Below are 19251 nucleotides of genomic sequence, written 5' to 3' on the forward strand. Positions count from 1 at the left end.
AGCCTTCTATCATTAATCCTTAAGAGTTGTGATATTATTTTAAACGAAGTTTCATTTCAAAACCCAAAACTTACTGCACACACTTAATTATTCATGGAGGTAGTTCTTCTTGACATAAATAACCAATAAAAATGTCATAAAGACTAGTGAAATATTTCTATTAGAGTATCAACTGAAACTGTTGAATCAAGTTATTAACAGTATCAAGTATTAAAATTAAAAATTAATACATTTTTAGAAAAGCATTGATTAAATTGCAGTATGCATATAACTATATCGAACCCTCTAGCATTGCTAATTGAGGGAGAAAATTTGATTAAAAAACGTTTTTTTATTATATTAAACATTCTTTACATGCATAACGTTTTACATAAATATATCTACATTAATATTAATTATGTAAAATAAAATTAATATTGGAAAAATGTATTTCATTTACCAGTCATAATAAAATATAAATTACATTAATTCACCAATAAATAATTATAGTAATAATAAAAATTAAAATAATTTATAGATTATAAAGATATTCCTTCTTACAATAAAAAATACAGGAATTCTTTTCGTTTGAAAATTGAGAATAAATTGGAGTCGTAGATTGATATTACAAAAACTATAAATTTATTAGAAGTATAATGGAACAATGAAATAATACGAATAAAAGAAATAAAATACAAAGAATTTTGTCAACTAGGATGTTTTTACTAATAAAGTAGTGAAACAAAAAGAGGAATCAAGTAGGTTTATTTTCAACATGGAGGTATAGTCAAAGTACGGTGTTTAGTTCTACCGGTACAAGGGCACTGTGGACATGTAAACCAGAGAGACTGCCAGTGTCTTTACTGATTGCTCACTAACAAGAACGGTCAGGAGGCAATTAGTGTGAGAGTTGCTGCAGTGAATTTAATTATACATTTAATTGCCTCACGAGTCGCGCTAGAGTATGCTGTAAACATCAATTTCCACTCTACTTGCTGTACTTGAAAAGTGGTGTAAAGCTGTGTTCAGTTAGTAAAGTAATCTTTACTGAACTAGTAGATGTAATAGCGAAATGAAGATTCTTTGAAACCCTCAGGTTGGTGATTCTTATATTGTTGTAAAACACAAAATTAAAACTTATTCTATGTGTATTAAGAGAATCTATTTCTTATCTCTCTCCAAACTATTAATATTAAAGTGGAGGGTCATCCGTATTTTGGAAGGCTATTTTGTTACATAGTAATGAAAAAAATGAAATGAAAAATGTCTTTATTTACAGAGGCGAAGTTAGGACTTAAAAGTCCTCTCTACCACTTAACCTCCAAACAAAACAAACAAAGTAAAATATAATCATACCTATTACAACATTGTAACTGACACGTAAACTAAATCACTTTAATAAATAATTACATATTGGATGTAACATAATAATGTATATATATATATATATATATATATATATATTTTAATTATAATATATATATATATATATATATATATATATATATATATATATTATAATTAAAATTAACCATTTCGATTAAACTCTAACATAAATCTCTTTAATACAACAGACAACTAATAAAACTATCCTATCCTAATCAGCTTTCATTCCCCATCCACGCAACTTACATACAGTTACCACAAGTGTGACCACAAGAACCACCAACCGTCATTCCCGCCGAGTCCGCAGCAGAAAGGCCCTAACCTCCGCCACAAAGCGATCGCGCTTGTCAATACTTCTGATGTTGCCTGGGAGAGCGTTCCACAATCGACATGCGGAAACAGTGAAAGATTTATTATATAAGGTTGTCCTATGTATTGGAGTTGATAATAAAGATGCACCCCTACGAGTAATATTTCACAAACTATGATATCACGCTTGTATCTGGCATGATCATATATTGTTTGTCAATTTTGAAAAACTGCACAATTTTTGAAATAAATGTCATTGCACTTCATCCTAAAACGATCTTTAGACATAATTCCTACGAGACGCAATATATTACATTTAAAATTAACAAATACATTATCTTTTTAATTTTAAATTTGTAATTTTAAAATTTTATGTTGTATCGTAATAATTTATTAACCATAATTTACTTTTACATGCCAGTTACCATGATGTAATAGTAATGATTTTATTTTATTTATTTGTGTTTAGAGGATAAGTGCAAAAGAGGACTTTTTAATCCTAACTTCGCCTCTATAAATAAAAGCATTTTTCATTTAATTTGTCATTTAATTTCATTTATCTTCAGGATGGATAATATGGGAGGTAGTGACTGCCTCCTGTCGTTTCCATGATGGTGGATATCTGGCACTATCAATAATTATGTCACCTTGGAGAAAATTGTGCTGGCTTTGTTTTAGAGCCTTCCAATCAAAGCATTACTTCGTCTACTTCTTCTTCTAAGGGGTGGCCCTTCAGTAGGCATGCTCATAAGCCTCAAGGAACTTTTGCTCACCCCTGAAGTATATTACGAGGCCAACCAGTCTACGGTTTCATCAGTTCTACAAACCACCGAAAACACCAGATAAGGTCCTCCTGGGGAAATATAGCTTAGCGCTCCTTTGCTATTGCAGTCAAAGAGCAGGTACTCAGAAGTCTCCTTCCGGTCGTCACACATTCTACAGAGCAGATCCTCCTGAAGGATGCATACTCAGGTGAACATGCCCGTAAGGCACTCATGATCCGAGAAGGTCCTTAACACCGATATCCTTAAGGAGAGAAGGTCAGAGGTCACCCTGAGGAAAAGTGACTGTAGAACATTCTGCTCACTCTCAGACACGTATGCAGCCTCCACCTTCTCTCATGTTCAGCGTGAACCCATTTTGAGACAGCCTGAAAGAATCCACTTCTAAAAATACCACAGAATAGTAGAGGTCCCATCATATTGGATGCTGAGCCTAAGTTGGCCAGGGCAACAACTCTCGTTCCCAGAAATCCCCTCATGATCGGTAACCCAACAAACGGTCACATTGTTCATTCTGCCAAAGGAAGAAACGACTTGATAGCAATCGCAGACCAGTTTAGAGTTGAACACACGAGAGTCCAACGTCTGTAATGCTGCCTGGCTAAAGCATTCCCTTATACCTAGTATACCGTCAGCTTTAACACTAAGAGAACTCCACCACAATAGTAATCCTTTGCACAGTAATCCTCCACAGTAATCCTTTGCAACAGACCAGATATATCGATCCAATCTTCCAAGCCAATATATACAATACAATATAGACTATATCTAGACATTTTAGTTAGTGATTTTTCCGCTCCTAGGTAGTAATAGAGTTGCCCAGTTATAAGAGACACATCGGTTTTTGTTGGACCCAATGCAGGTTCAACTGGAAGTTATAAACTAACCAGAAGTGAAATGTAGAGGCATTGAACACGTAATATACTTTCATTCGTATAAGGTGTTACCTAAGTAAACCAAACAAGCTTAAAGCTATAACCTTATTTTAATATGATAGTTCGTTCTCCACTTTAGACTATTCGATTTAATAGCATATAATTTTAAATAATTTTGGGGGGAACGTTTTACAGATGAGTAAATCTGCCCTGACAGTGACAAGTATATCAGTTATGTTATATTATATATAGTTGTTTCTAGTTTGGATATTCCTCCAAACTTACTTGAACAAAATTTCATTATGTACCTAAGAATATGAAATTCTACTATCGGTTGAAATATTTTACTTTCATTCATATTTTGGAAACCTTATGATGTGCAAAATACCGCAAAAGAGTGCATATTCTGTAAAATTGTTAAATAGTTAATATTGTACTACTATTGTTGGCTATTACTGAAATTTAAGTTAACACAAATACAGACGATTGACATCCAAAATGTATTGAATGATGCCGGCAATATACTTATCAAAGGTAAACAAATTGGCATTTTAAGTTTGTATAGTCAGTTTGAAATTAAGATAATTAACTAACTCACTCATACTGGTGTTATATTTTTGTAAACTTCTTAACATATTTTATAGTATTCATCTTGTAACCTGACGAGATGAAGCAATTTAACAAACAAGTGTTGGTATTAATAGTTTAAGATAAAAAAATCTTTTTGGTTATGATTTAATTTAGCCAAAAGTTGAGAAATGCTTTAAATAAAATTTTGGGGTTATGATTTGTCTACCTGATTAATGTAATCAGAAAGAGTAAAATAATAAAGAAATTTATTATTATTTACTATTATCTTTCGGCGCTTTTAATGGTCTCAGTTGTAAACTCTTAAACATATTGATGATTAAAAAAAATGATTTCCTTGAATCAACTGAAATTTGATTTCTTTGAAATATTTTTTTAATGAACAATTCATTTTATATGTAGGAATCAGGGTACTTATCAAACTCACCCATACTGGTGCTAAAACATTGTACGCTTCATCAAACTTTTTAAAGAAGTCATCTTGAAATCTGGCAAAATATAATAAATAAATTACACAAACCAGTGTTTTTTATTATTTTTTCAATAATAATCTCTTTTTAGTTTTAATTTATGTTTAATTGTATAAAAAGTTCAAATATATATTAACATGTTTTGATTGTTGATTTGTGTACTTGAGTCATTTAATATGGAGAAGCAGAAAACATAAATAAATTACTATTATATTTAAAAACCAATATTACAACCAAAAAGGTTTGGAAATCATTTTACTCTATAGTCAGGATATTTGAGTGTTTCACAAAACACACAGAAAAAAAATTATTTATGTAAGTCAGAGATACAGTTGACAAATAAAACAACCAGTACAAACTGTCCTGAGGCATGCCTGTAGCCTGTTATTGTGTATTATACAAAGCGACTCATGAAGAGATACACGCTTTTCATGTTCTATTATTTGCTAATTATTTGATTATTTTTGAAACTCTCTATACTTTGTATTGGGGTACGATGAAAGTACTGTAAAACTCACAACCCACCAGTGGCATGTCATAAAATGACGGCCTAGAGATAAAATAATTCTATGTTCCACCAGAATTAGAAGTAATTTATTTTGCTGATAACAAAATGTTTTATGAAATTAGTAAGTTCTAAAATAAGAACAATCAAATAAGGTCACTACAATTTACATATTTTCAGACGTAAGTCTGACAGGAGTTCTTGTACTGTATATGGACATTTCTCTAACAAAATGATTTTCAGTTTTCTTTTTATTTTGTTCTGAGCTGGATAGGTTTTTCATATGCCAAGGCTGCGCGATATAGGCGACAGTTGAATATTGCATGACCTTTTCAAAAAGGGTTAATCTTTGTATCGGGCAGACCGTGCTACCCTTGTGGAGGGTATGTCACTGATGATTACTGGTATTTTCTGCAAAGAGATGGGGATTATTTTTGAAGAAAATTTTACTATTTAGATACTTAGATCAGTAAGGCTATTCAGGTGCTGAAAAAGGCCTACATTGAGAACAATGACTCGGCGAAAAAGTTTCTTTTGGATTCTAATTAAGCTTAATACTTCACTAGATGATCCCCACAATCGATTAGAATAGTTTAACGTAAAGTACGTATAAGCATAGTAAGTTTTAGTTTTGTCTATTTACCAACTACAGGAGTATTACTGTAAAATCGAAAGTAATTAAAGACAGCATAGTTTATAGGGTATCAATATGATTAGGGCTGTTGCGTTTATCATTAAAATTAACACTGTTATTACTTTCTATATATTTTTACTATATATTTACTATACTTCAGTATTATATTTATTTGTAAACATCTGTTTGATATCAATTTACTTGATTTAAAATTTATTCTAAAATATTTATAATGTTTTTAATACATATTTGGCTGAGCATTAGCGAAGTCTTTCATCCGACGGCTAGTACAAATTACATTTCTGCCTGTCTGTCCGCACGATATCTTGAAAATAAAATGAGTTATGGATTTGAAATTTTGTCTGAAGCTTCATTTCTATATAGACAACACTGAACTTGATGATGGTGCACGTTACTTCACGTGATTTGGCTGAGCGTTAGTGAATATTTTTACGTTGATCTTATGGACAACCATGATAGAAACGAGAAAATCCTCAAATAAATAAATTTGTAAACAAACTGAGTACAATCAAATTAAATTTTTAAACGTGAAATTGTGACATATAAAATAAATTAAAAACAATGTCTTTATTTGTGAGTGAATTTAAGTTTAGGTGACTGTTTTATAACTAAAATTAGATCTTAACCTAAATAACTACATATTCAAATTTAAATTTCATTAAACATGAAATAAAAGATGCTACTTCCCGAACACATTACTTTAATTATTCAATACAAAGTTTTAACATATTTTTAACCCCATATAAGTAAATAATTTAATTAATGGTGGAAGAGTGGTGTACTCTTAGTATCTTTAATATATGTATTCACTCTTTTTTGGTAAGAGAAAGGTTTCTTTGTTGCCTCCAGTTTTACACTGTTTGGTGTTCTGTTACCCAATCATCGCTCGCGTTGACAGCCTACGCTTCAGGTGTGAAGGATCAACAGTTTCCAATATCTTATGTATCAATACAGTAACACTATTTGTAATTAACAGTGATAAATAAGATACATTTTTCGGATTATAAAGCAGCCTTACAATTACATCCAATTTTGTCTTCGTGGAAGACTGCTGAGTTGTAAAGTTTTAAAACAGAGGAAGAGCTTCATTTTAAATTGGAAATGCAATTAATTATTCATGTGCAGCTGATTACTCACAGGAATTAAAGTTATAAATCCGTCCTGAATTCCTAATTTATTTATTGCACGCTGAGAAATATTTTGAAAGTTCTATGAACATTTAGCTCAGTGCTATTTGTGATTTCTGAGACAAATTTCCCATTCTTAAGATATTTTTTACTCAAATAAACACAAAGTCCGCCTCTGTTCATTGTTCATTACCTACACATGTAGGTTACTTATCCCAACACATAAAACATCGTTGCTTGCTGACTTGGTACAACTGTTACTATTAAACACACTATAAAAGATATATTTAAAGCGTAATTAATATAATTTTAAATTTTGCATGGATCCGTTTCATTTGGGTGATCTCTATAGAAGCTTATCACTCAGTATGATGACATAATTGATCTTTTGTCTGCCGGGGGATTTAAAAATGTATTTTCTGTTGCTCTTGCTGTCTTTTCGTATAAAATAAGAACATTGGAATAATTAAGTATGAAACCTCAGTGAACCCTGTTACGTAACATGTCTTGTACAATGATAGAGTATTTTAAAAATCAATTACAGTTTGGTACTACACTTTCTTTTTGCTACTTATTTGTTGTCTGCAATTTTGTGTGTGAAATCATTATACGGTTATACTTTTTACAAATTAATCTTGATACTGTTCTTATAGATTATGTGGATTCTGAAATACTTAAAACTAGATATTTTACAGTAAGATTTATATGGATACAATATTAAATCAAAAGCATCTAGCCTTTTGTAGTACTGTATACTACTTACATCCATGTTTTAAAACTTAATCATCACTTATCATACAATGATCTAAATATTGGCTATTAAACTTCAGAGGGGCTATTTATTTTGATATCAACTTTCATACTTATTTTCGGTAAGAAAAGTATAAAGGAAAGGATTACGCATCTGTGCCTTACAGGCAAAAGGAAAATGAAATTATGCATCGGATGAAGACTTTTACACTCTTGACTATTTCTTGACAAGTTTCTTGACAAGTTTCTTGAGTTTAGCCATTGTTATGCATATGTTTCAAGGTGACTGTTTGCAGATCACATATTATCTATATACATTTAGTTATTCTTTTCAGTGAAGAATTAAAACAAATATTATAATAGTTGCATAAATTAAAATATGTATCTGTTAAATGACTTTTTATTGAAATTGGCTTTTATTGTGATTTTAATGTACTTTAATTTTTAGACTGACGCTTAGTGTTTTTCCATGAATCGAAAAAAATGTGGTTTTAAATATAATTTGAAGAATGGAGATATAATTTGAAGAATGGATTATTGGCTGAGCTTTAGAGAAGCCTGTCACTCGTAGTGCTAGAAAAGTAGTAGCTCGTAGATTTTCGTTTCTGTCCACCTGCCTTTTTCTCAAAAACTAACATATTGACTTGAAATTTGGCAAGAAGCTTCATTTATAAATGAGGAACTTGTGTTCCATAAATTTATGATGGGTACATGTGACTCCATGGGATGTGATTGAGCGTTAGCGAATATTTTTACATTTGTCTTGTGGGCGTTACCTTAATTGAAACAAGAGAATAGCTTAATAAATAAATGCTGAAAACCCTGTGTATAGTCATATGAGATCTAAAACAAGCTAGAATTTTATTAATATCGTAAAAAATAGACTGAAGCCAATGTTGAAAGTGGACAAAACTGTTGACTTCAGCGCACTCTAGCATTTGCAGGACCCTCGCTATCTTACCGGAACTTGTATTTGATCACTGCTATAAAACTTAACTTACTGGACAACAATATGAATGGATCAAGTTGCAAGATATATTGAGAGAGATTCTATCCGTACACTTTCATGGAACTTCATTTCTACACAAACAAGAACGTGTCTGTGACGTCCTGATGCCTATCATTACTCAGTAGGCTGACACAATTTATCTTTCGTCTGCCAGAAGGACGTAAACGTTTCTTTTCTATATGATTGTATGTATGCTCCCAAGCCATCTAGAGAATGAAATAAGCTATGTAGATTTTAAATTTTACATGCAACCAAAGCGAAGAGCGAACGTAACAGTCATTGTACGTGTTTTTAGTTTTTAAGTTTTAAACTAAACAGCTATAAATACGTGAAATTTACAATTGAAAAGAGTGACTGTTGGCTTGTCAATTCAGTTTGATATTAGTTAACATGTACATAGGAGATCTCCATGTTTTTAATCCATCTAAAGTATCAAAATATATTATAGTAGTTCAATTCACTTATAATTTTTTAAATAAAAAAGTTGTTAGCATTGCAGTGAAATAAGAATAATTAATTAAATGGCAATAAAAGGATGGTGTATCGAAGTATCCAACAGAATGTGAATAAATAGTTATCACACAGAAGGCAGATAAACCAATGTTTTGACCCCAAAAATCAGTAGGAAGTCATTCTTGGACCAATAGGAACCAATTTACCAAGTTTCAAGTCTCTACGACATTATTATGAGTTACCTTACAGACAGTAAGGCGAATAGACAGATAGAAGAATGAACCTTCTGACGTCAAATTCAATATGCTTCTTCCTTGGAGCAAGTGGAGCCCCACTGAGTTTCGACTGTAGGAATTTTTCTATCAAGAGGTATTACATACTGGTCGGCATATAGACGAACAGACTTGTAATTTTACTCCCAAACAGAGTCATTTCATGGACTAAAATTAAAAATTGAACAAATTTTCAAGTCTCTAGGACCTTTCTTTCACTCAGTCATAGCAAAGACGAACAGAATGGGGATTGCCAATGACCGAGTGGACGTTAGATCTGAGTTAGAGGAAGCTCGGGTTCAAATGTTGTCTGATACCGTTGTGTTTTTTCAGTACATCAACTCTCATAATCTTTTTGATAAGATCAATGATTAAATATATACATACTATGTAATCATTGGATAAGATCCTTGCAAAGGCCAGCTAAACCTTTCTGTCAATAAGGACGGGCAAAATAAAGCTTAAAAGGTGGTTGTCCTCTCAATAAAAAAATCAGTTCAATCTGGGTTGGGTCTAAATCCAAAAATCAACAGGGTTGGTTATTTGAACAAATGAAACAAAATTTAAAGTCTCTAGGCCTTTGCTATCGTGAGTTATCCAACAGAACCATAGACAGGGAGAGGTGTAGAAGACCCTGTTGGGTCCATAGTAACGACAATGTTTTAACGCAAACGATATGCAAACAATTTTCTAATGCGTTCAGCAGCATGTTTATAAATTAATAGTCAAAATAAAATAATGCACAAGAGTAAGAAACAAGAGAATACGACAAACCGAGGATATTCCGCTCATAAAGTTCAGTATTATAAATACCAAAGTAGAATTGTTGAAGATTACTATCGTGCCTCTGCTCATTAGGAGATTTAGCAAAAGTTATTGTAGGTATTACTAGTAAATACACAACACATCCGCCTGTTGCCACGAATACAGTAGCTCCAAAGCTACTGAATTTTTTAAACAAAAAGGATGTGATATTTTTTTACGGATATCTCATTACTTCTTCACAAAGAGTTTTCACGTTGTAACTTCTTATAACATATTTCGTTAAGGAAAATGTTTTATTAAAACTATTGCCAAGACTGTTTTAAAATAAAACATAAAGCTTGAAGTAGATACATGAAAGAAACTAAAAAAAAAAATATATACTTAGAGCGTCATAAAAACAAAAATGCCGAACATATTACTTCATTTGACATCACAGGTCGGGTGACGAGATTAAAGAAAGTACTCAACCAAACATGTGAGCTATCCAGGTCCATTAATCACTCTCGTTTGGTAATCGTGCAACAGGAGCAGCCGTCTGGAATGTAATGCAATTAATACTTCACTCTACAACAGCGATGTTTGTATTCAATTGGGACCAATCATCGCTTACCAATCCCATAGGATGAAACAATGGATTTTATTTACCGGTTTTCAAATCCAATTTCAGTTTATTTGAAAGCTTTTCGAGCTAACAACACGTAAAATTTACAAAAGGTTTAAAACTTTCATGACAATGATTTGGTTAGACGAACATGACCACACTATTATCCATAATCCATATATTTTATCTGCCAAATAAAACATCAACCAAGGTAAGTTACTTTACTATTTACAACTTTACTTTATATTGCATTCAAAATTAGATGTGTCGCATAAAAGGGCTAACTTATAATACGAAAATATAAATTTTACTTACGGACAAGACGCGCGAGATGTTATTCGGCAGCAAGAACGGCAGCTACAAAGTTCAAGAGAAAATAATTAATACGCGTGCCAATTAGGTTATTAATCCGCCAAGAATTTAGTTCCAAGAAACATTGTATGTAACTTATACGTATTAACCAGTAAGGAGTAAAAGAGGTGCGAAAACATTTATTATATAAAATACAACTAAATAAAGGTACGTGTTTGACAGCGGTACCATTTCCTAAGTTATGTTCAGTGACTTCCTAAGTTTTTCATTTATTTGTAAACATGAATGTAAATGTTGGAAATAAATATTTATTTATTTCAAAATCTCACTGTCTATTTCTAACTTAACTGCAAATCCTGTTTTGAATCAGTGAGTTAGAATATGATACACCCTACGTTAATTTGTTTAACGTTTAAATAATCCCTATGGTCGTTCTGAAGTGTTAAGTAGATTTTGTAACAAATTGAATATTAACATGTTTTATATTAGAAATAAAGGATTTTTGGACTTTGTTGGACAATTACTAATATGAAATTTTGTGGCCATGTAGTAGACGTTACATTAACAATTCCTGCAGATCTATATCGATGTAAATATCAGTGCAATTCCCCCCCCCCCCCGGCCAATTGTGTCAGTCACGCACGTAGACATGATTGTGTCGGCAATCAAACTGCTGTAAGTATGTGTTGTGTGTTTATGAGTTTGTGCACGAAACAGTACAAAACACCACACATTATACCCATGCAAATTTGGCGTAGCCAATTTGTATTCGTGTACAGCAATTTGCATGGTTTGAATGTGCAGGGGCGGACTGATTCGAGAAATTTCTTGACCTAAGGAATACTAGTTGTTGCACGCTAGTAAACACGCGATTTTCCGCAGTATATAACAGGGATGTAAATGGGACTCCCTATGTAAGTTGGACTAAAAGTATTAATGACATCAATGATGATGGTCATCCCCAACACTAAACCTTGAATAACTAGGTTTTATGTTGGTGCGTGAGGTGGTAGCTAAGGAATTGGGGACGAACCAATTCCAGATGTATTGCATCATGACAGTTGATGCTGAATACCATAGCTTTTTAGGGGTAATTTAAAACCACTATGAGGTCTACGGCCGTTGGAATTGCTTTTTAGTCATTTTTAAAGTGTGATCCTTTGATATATTGTTATTGAAAATCTCAGGAAGTTTACTATAGTAACACTAGTGTAGCTAAGGTGTAAAAGCCAAATATTGCCAGACAAAAAAATCAGTAAAAAATGTATATTCTGGTTTACTAGTTATAATTTCACAGTGAGTATAAGAACTAAGTCAATGTTATTACATTTTTTTCAAAAAAGTCATGTTACGATTTTAATTGCTTACAGCTATTCTATTATTAAACACAAGTTCCAGTAACAGATAAAAATTAAAACAACTATTTATAAAGTTTTGTTTTCATTATGGATAACTCAAGCTTTCATTGTCATCTACTATTGTGTGGCTAACGTCTTTAGAAACCAGTTGTTTAAATTTGCAAAGAGTGTTTTATAGTTATCAAAGTGTATTTCTTTGCTTTCAGTACAACTTGAGTATCGCCGTGTTTTATAAAAGTCTCTCTGACAGAAGCAGCATTTATCGGTAGGATACAAGTTTTACGGAAACATACAGACTGTTGGAGTAAAATCGGACAGTTAGGCCAAAAACTGAATGATTAATCCGTTTAATCCGTTGAAACATTAAAAACGATTTGAAGAAGCTCAAAAACTTTTGAGTGTAAATTTAAAATTTTCCTAAACCTTTATCCTTTGGAGAAAAGACTTGAATAGACCTTACACATTGCATGCTTTGAGCCCGATGATAAATTAAAGAGGTATATTTTGCTATTGATATTCTGCATAAAAATAAATCTTCGTGTCCTTGTAAATAAACGTTAGGTGTAGTTTGTACCTAGATCGTGTTATTGGTTAGTCTTTCTTTGATTATAATATTAATAGATTTATCTTTCGTGGTATGCTAGAAATTAAGCTTTTCCACAAATTGAAAATATAAATGTAATAACTCAACACGATGGAGCATATCATAACTATAGTAAAATTTTCCTATGATTTTCTGTACAAGCCATTGCGTGGAAGGTGGATAGGTTGAGGTGGGTGGAAGTGTTGGCCACCATGCTCACCCATATTTATTCCTTAAGATTTTTATTTATGAGGCTGTGTCAAAGTTCACGTTGACATGTTTGAAAATGAACATATTTTGAAATAATTATCACTTAGAGCACAAATGAAAGCTGCGATTAATCAGTTACCTCAGAAGTTCTGATCGAAATAGGGGAAGAGATTAATGAGTTGGGTGTCTGCAGAGCGTATGATGCCTCTCATAAACTGATGTAAAACTGTTTAAAGTACTCTGTAATCTCCTTCTTGAGCTATATATACGTTTTTTAAATAAAGATATGTAAAATTGTACATGACTTTTAGAATGACACTCTGTATAGTTGCTTTACTATCTTGATTGAAAGGAGATGTCCAGTGATTACGGACCTTCAGAAAGACTATAGACGCCAACGGCGCGATGTAACGGGTACGGGCGGTTATCGCCAGATAATGAAAACAAGAAACGTCGAGCATGGCTGCTGCTTGGATGGGTGACCGCTGAGCGATCCTGTCCTTGCCATTGGTGGTGGTTCGGAAGTTGCCTTTAATCTGGTGGTCCCTAGTTTAAATGTCAGAGAGGGCATCTTAGACCTAACTTCGCCTTGTAAAATAAGACATTAGCCTACTTTACCATGGAACTCTAAAATCGCTGCAATGGGCACAAAGGTTTTTGAAAACCTATCTTGTGATTTGGAATAGTGAAAGTGATTTTTGCGATTCTTGAAATACTATATTTTGGAAATAGAATCATACATATAGATACACTTTTTATAAGAATAGATTTGACATAGTTATAAGTTTTTATTCTTTATGTAATAAACCCCAAGATAATAGGACTATATAAAGACTACTCTCTGACTAGTAATCGTTTAAAATCTGAAAATAAAAAAAGTAATCACTAAAGAAAAAAACAATCAACACCTGAGATTCTTCAATAGACTGCATATATGTAATACAATGCAATACAAATGTTAAAGTTGATATAGGGCATGCACCTTTATTAATTTTAATTCGTACAATAATAAAGAAGATTGATATATTTGATGTACTCATCCTGTAAAATAAATTTTATACCTGAGAGGCTAGCGTGGGTTGACATGGTGCGAGCAGCGTTGTGAGGGGTGCGAGGTGTGGTCGTGCAGGGGTCTCCGCTCTCTCAGTCGTGCACAGTCGTCCAACCCATGGTCGTGATCACGCCTCGGCCTGCAACAATTGTACATAATTATAACACTTATAACATGACGTAGGGACGTGATGCAGACATTGAAGGTAGGGCCGTTATTGAAACAAATGATGAAGGGACGTTACTCAAACACCAGAAATAGAGATCTAATTAAACAGGAGTAGGGATGCGATTCAAACATAAGAGCTTGAAGGGACGTGATTGAAACAAGAGATATGCACGTGAATCAAACTTAGAAGGTAGGGAAGTTATTCAAACATAAGATCAAGGGACGTTATTCAAAAATAGGTAAGGAGACTTGACTCAAACACAAGATTTAGAGATTTAATTCAGACACGAATAGGGACGTGACTAAAAATTTAACGTGATAGAAGATTTTTCTTCTACGTTATTCAACAGTAAGAGGAAGGGACTTGACTCATACATAGGAGGCAGAGACGTAATTGAAATAGGGGTATGATTCATACATGACAGTTATACTCATATAACTCACTCAATTACAGAAAGTATAGACATGGGGCAAACATAAATAAAAATAACTACCATTTACCAATATGCTATGTATATATTCCACTAATTTATAGCAAACTTTCAACACCATATTACTAATTTAACATAATTGATTTGCTCTTTAGGAGATTTGTTACATAGGGCATCTTATAAAATGATAATTCAATTGTTATACTACCATTACCTTCCTAGCACAATGCTCGAAGAAAGATTAGTTTCACGTCTGTTTACGTATTACGTTTATTGTGTATATATATATATATATATATATATATATATATATATATATATATATATATATATAACTTTTACCATCTCCCACTTTTAGTTCCTTTCTGTTAATCCCATTATGAGACTCCGTATTTATTAAATAAATTAATCATTAGTAAGTAAATGATTAATATTAGTCTACGTTTGTTTATAAATATAATAATTGGTAATTTATTTTTACGTGATCAGAGTAATTAATACAGTGGACTTTCTGAGGTAGTTTTTATGAATATCGGTTTAACCGACTTTCAAGTTATCCGAGCTACGACAGGTACCGTCATGTTAGATTGAAAGGATGCTAATGTATAACCAACCACAGTGCCAAAAAATTCATAAAAATTACATTTGTTATATTTGTTTGTTTAATTGGTAGAATACTTTCGTTGATAGACATTGTGTAATGTAATTGGTGATTCCATTAGAGGTTGTAATTAAAAATTTAAATAATACTCATTAGTGTTTATTGACTTGATATATTGTTATTAAGACACAATATTTATCAATAAATGAGAAAAATGATATCCGTCAAATGACCACCAATTGTTGTGGAATTTGATGGATAACTCTGCGAATCTCATGAAAAAAGTCTTTAAAATCATTAATAACACTAAATTCATCCAACTGCTTCCTTCCAAAAATAATCATTTATCATCTCCAGATAATGTTCTCATATGTTCGTTCTCCATTAATTGCATTGCCACGGGCAAAGTAGTGCCCAATCACTCTGCTTTTCCAAACCACCACTTTTTTAGGTATTTGTTTCATGTGAATGGCATGAGGATTTTCAAGTTTCCAAATGCGTCAATTTTGCTCATTTACATAGCCATTGAGATGAAAATTAACTTCACCAGCAAAGATGCTTTTGTTTACAAACTTTTTGTTATTCTGATTATCCTCCAAAACCCCGTTTACAAATTCATGCCTATGTTGCTGATATTTCAGTTTTAGTTCTTGAGTAAATTTTATCTTGTATCCATGTAAATACAGATATTTAGTCAAAATGCGCTGTACCGTGGGAAAGGCCTAATTGCAGGGAACGACGGCAAATTGAGGTTGACGAAATTTTTTTCGAACACCTGCGCTTGTTGCGGCGATATTTGCCACTGATCGGCCACTGCGAGGGCGTAAAAAAATCTAACGATGAACCCGTTACATTAAATGTATCAATCAGTTTCTTCACCACAACACGTGATGGACGGTTATGATCACCAAAATCATTCCTAATCGAACCGTGTTAGTTGAATTTTCCCCACTTTTGACAAAAATTTTAACAATTAAAACACGTTCTTTAATCAAATACCGCTCCATAACAATAAATGTACCCATCAACGCCCAATTACAAAGCATCATCTGTTTACCTTGGATCATAGAACAGTGCTGCCAACGTAAAATGTTAACCTTGACTGAATAACCCATACTATCACAAAAACACCAAGCCAGTGAGAACGGAGTTGATGATTATGGCTAACTGTACAGTGTACAGCATACGAAAAACGAATGGTAATTTACAAAAACTAAGCAAGGATACATGAAAGTTAAGTCAGTTGTCATTAATTTCATTTCAGTTTTCACATTTCAAAGAGCGAATGTGGGTGATACGGTGAATAACAGGGAATAGGAAATAACGTGGTGTTTTTATGAGGCTAGGGGTTAGGGCATGATATCTGGGATAAATGACAGGTGTTGACGCGGATATTGTGTGCAGAGGAGAGCCGAAACCCCGGTGGGTTTGGTTCAATATCGGCAGATAGCAACACACAGCCAATATCTTTGTCGTGCAACGATGTCAATTAGTGTGTAATTTTAAGTCAACAATTGTATTTAGGCCTTAGGTTCTGAACTAATTTTAAATATTTGTTAACAACAATCATATATATATATATATATATATATATATATATATATATATATATATATATATATATCTGACTATAACGTTTTTTATTTATTTATTACTTTTTATTATTATTTTTTTTTACCCCAGCAGGGATTACTTCTGGCTGGTTTATACCTACCAGTTGAACCCACCACTGGGCACAGCACAGCAAAAACCGATGTGCCACTTCAATCTGGGCAACCTTATGGATGTCCAGTAGCGGCACATCACTAACCGCAAATGTTGAGATTCTGGGGTTCATGGGCAATTCGATAGGTCTAGACTACTGTGGGAGATGACTGTTGGAGTTGGTGGGGTTTGTTCCCTAACCTCAGAGGTTTTTGTTAACCTCAACAAGGCAGTGCCACCCCCTGCCTTCTTTGACTGGAGAGGCTGGTTCAGAGCTGGCCTCCCCTTCTTCCGGGGAGACATGACTTTGAGATGTAGTGCCTCTAATTCTTCCTAATGGATCTCGATAGGAGGCGGCCCCTACTCCCTAACCTTACCTACCCTGTCACTCCGGAAGCAGCGCAAAGGTTCTTACAGGACTAAGTGCAATTTATAAGCTTCTTGTCCTAAGAGAACAACAAAAAAAATAACGTTTTTTATCACGTACTCTCGCTTTAAACGTGGTGCCTTTAACCACTTTGAAATTGCAAGAGAGGTCATTATACAAGTTTTGTACATTATACAACTCTCGCAAAATGATTACAGTTGTTAATTAGCTGATTACATCTTTCGTGGAACAAGACTTCGAAAAAAAGTGAAGCTTTTATGCAAAATTTAAAGTCTGCAGGACTAGGAGTACAACACTCTTCCACCCACCATTACATTATTTACATGTATATATTGTTATAAAATATGCAAACACTTGGTTTTGCTAGACTGAAGTAATCTGTTCGGGCAGAAGCATCTTTTATTTCATGTTTAATCAAATTTAAATTAAATATAGTTACCTAGATTAAGATATAATTGTAGTTATGAAACAGTTCAGTAAACTTAAATTCACTCACAAATTATTTGTTTATTCATTATATATGTTGCTATGTCACATTTTAAAATTTCATTTGATTTTACTCAGTTTGTTTACAAATGAATTTATTTGGGGATTTTCTCGTTGATATGATGGTTATCCAAAAGATAAATGTAAAAATATCCAATAACGCTCAGCCATATCACGTGGAGTAATGTGAACCATCATCAATCGCAGTGTTGCTTATATAGAGATAAAGCTCCATGCAAAATTTCAAATCTATAGCTCAAATTTCATTCTCGAGCTATGATGCTTACAGGCAGACATATATAAATGAAATATTTTAACCCCACGATTGATAGGCTTCGCTAACGCTGAGCCAATAAGTCTATATTTACTGTTCCAAAAACAATTTTAGCTGCAAACTAATACAAATATTTATGGATCACAGTATGAAAATTGACCACAGGAAGAAATTCGCCAGCAGCAGAACGACCCTAATGTCACAAACTGAGGCCAGCCGATCCCTGACAAACCGCACACTAAATCACAGGAGCTCCATAATTCAGTAGCAGAGACGCTGAAAGTCCCCGAGGGACCAGTAACTTTAAAGCTTAGGCCGGGATATCTTTGAATAGTTCATATTGCTCTTTGCGATTATGCTCCATTGAAAGATCCCCTATTATAGTTCCACTCGTTGTGTAAAAATTGAGGTAAATGTAAATTTATAAGACCTTTATATTGAAATACTATTGCGGTAGCTTTTAATACTTGCAGTTTGGTTCTGATTTCTCTCCGAATATGAAGAATGTAATACATTGTTAAGGTGAATGTAGTCTACAACGAAAAGTATACGTAACATAACTAAATTAATCACCTAGTATTTACAGTCATTTTTGAGATAGGAAATGACACTTAAAAATATTAATTTCTGCATTAATCTTGTAAAATTATATTAATATTTGATTTGTTAATAGTCGTAAATAATATAAATAAACCAATTACTTGGGGGTTTTTACATAATATAAATATGTACATTTTCAAAATAAATATTTTTGAATATACCTGAATCAATCCTTCCTTCTCAATCGGAAGAAGTAGGTTGGTTTTGTGACAACTGACATACGTATGTGGCTTATTTTTAGAAATATAATCTTCCAACTTAATATATAGATAAACAATCTCTCTATATTCTCGCAGATAATATATTTGTGAACTTTTAATGCTGGCCAATGAGCTTCGAAAAATTGTTTATAAAATGAATTGTTTACAATGTTTTAATATATTTCCGAATTTCTGTCACCATTTCATAGTGAAATTGAAAACAGATCTAGATGAATATATATAGATTGTTTATGTATATATTAAGTTGGAAGATTATATTCCTAAAATAAACCACATACGTATGTTAGTTGTCACAAAACCAACCTACTTCTTCCGATTGAGAAGGAAGGATTGATTCA

General features: G+C 32.8%; 1 protein-coding gene across 1 annotated transcript in view; it reads right to left on the reverse strand.

Moving 5' to 3' along the window:
• The window catches only part of LOC124368350, a 51482-nt gene extending 37311 nt beyond the window's left edge, over window positions 1–14171 (reverse strand). Inside the window, exon 1 of the mRNA XM_046825625.1 lies at window positions 14051–14171. Within this exon, the coding sequence (XP_046681581.1) occupies window positions 14051–14075 (25 nt within the window). The 5' untranslated portion in view covers window positions 14076–14171. The remainder of the gene's footprint in view (window positions 1–14050) is intronic.
• Between the last annotated feature and the right edge of the window lie 5080 nt (window positions 14172–19251).

The sequence above is a fragment of the Homalodisca vitripennis genome, chromosome 8 (assembly GCF_021130785.1).
Source record: "Homalodisca vitripennis isolate AUS2020 chromosome 8, UT_GWSS_2.1, whole genome shotgun sequence".
NCBI lineage: Eukaryota > Metazoa > Arthropoda > Insecta > Hemiptera > Cicadellidae > Homalodisca > Homalodisca vitripennis.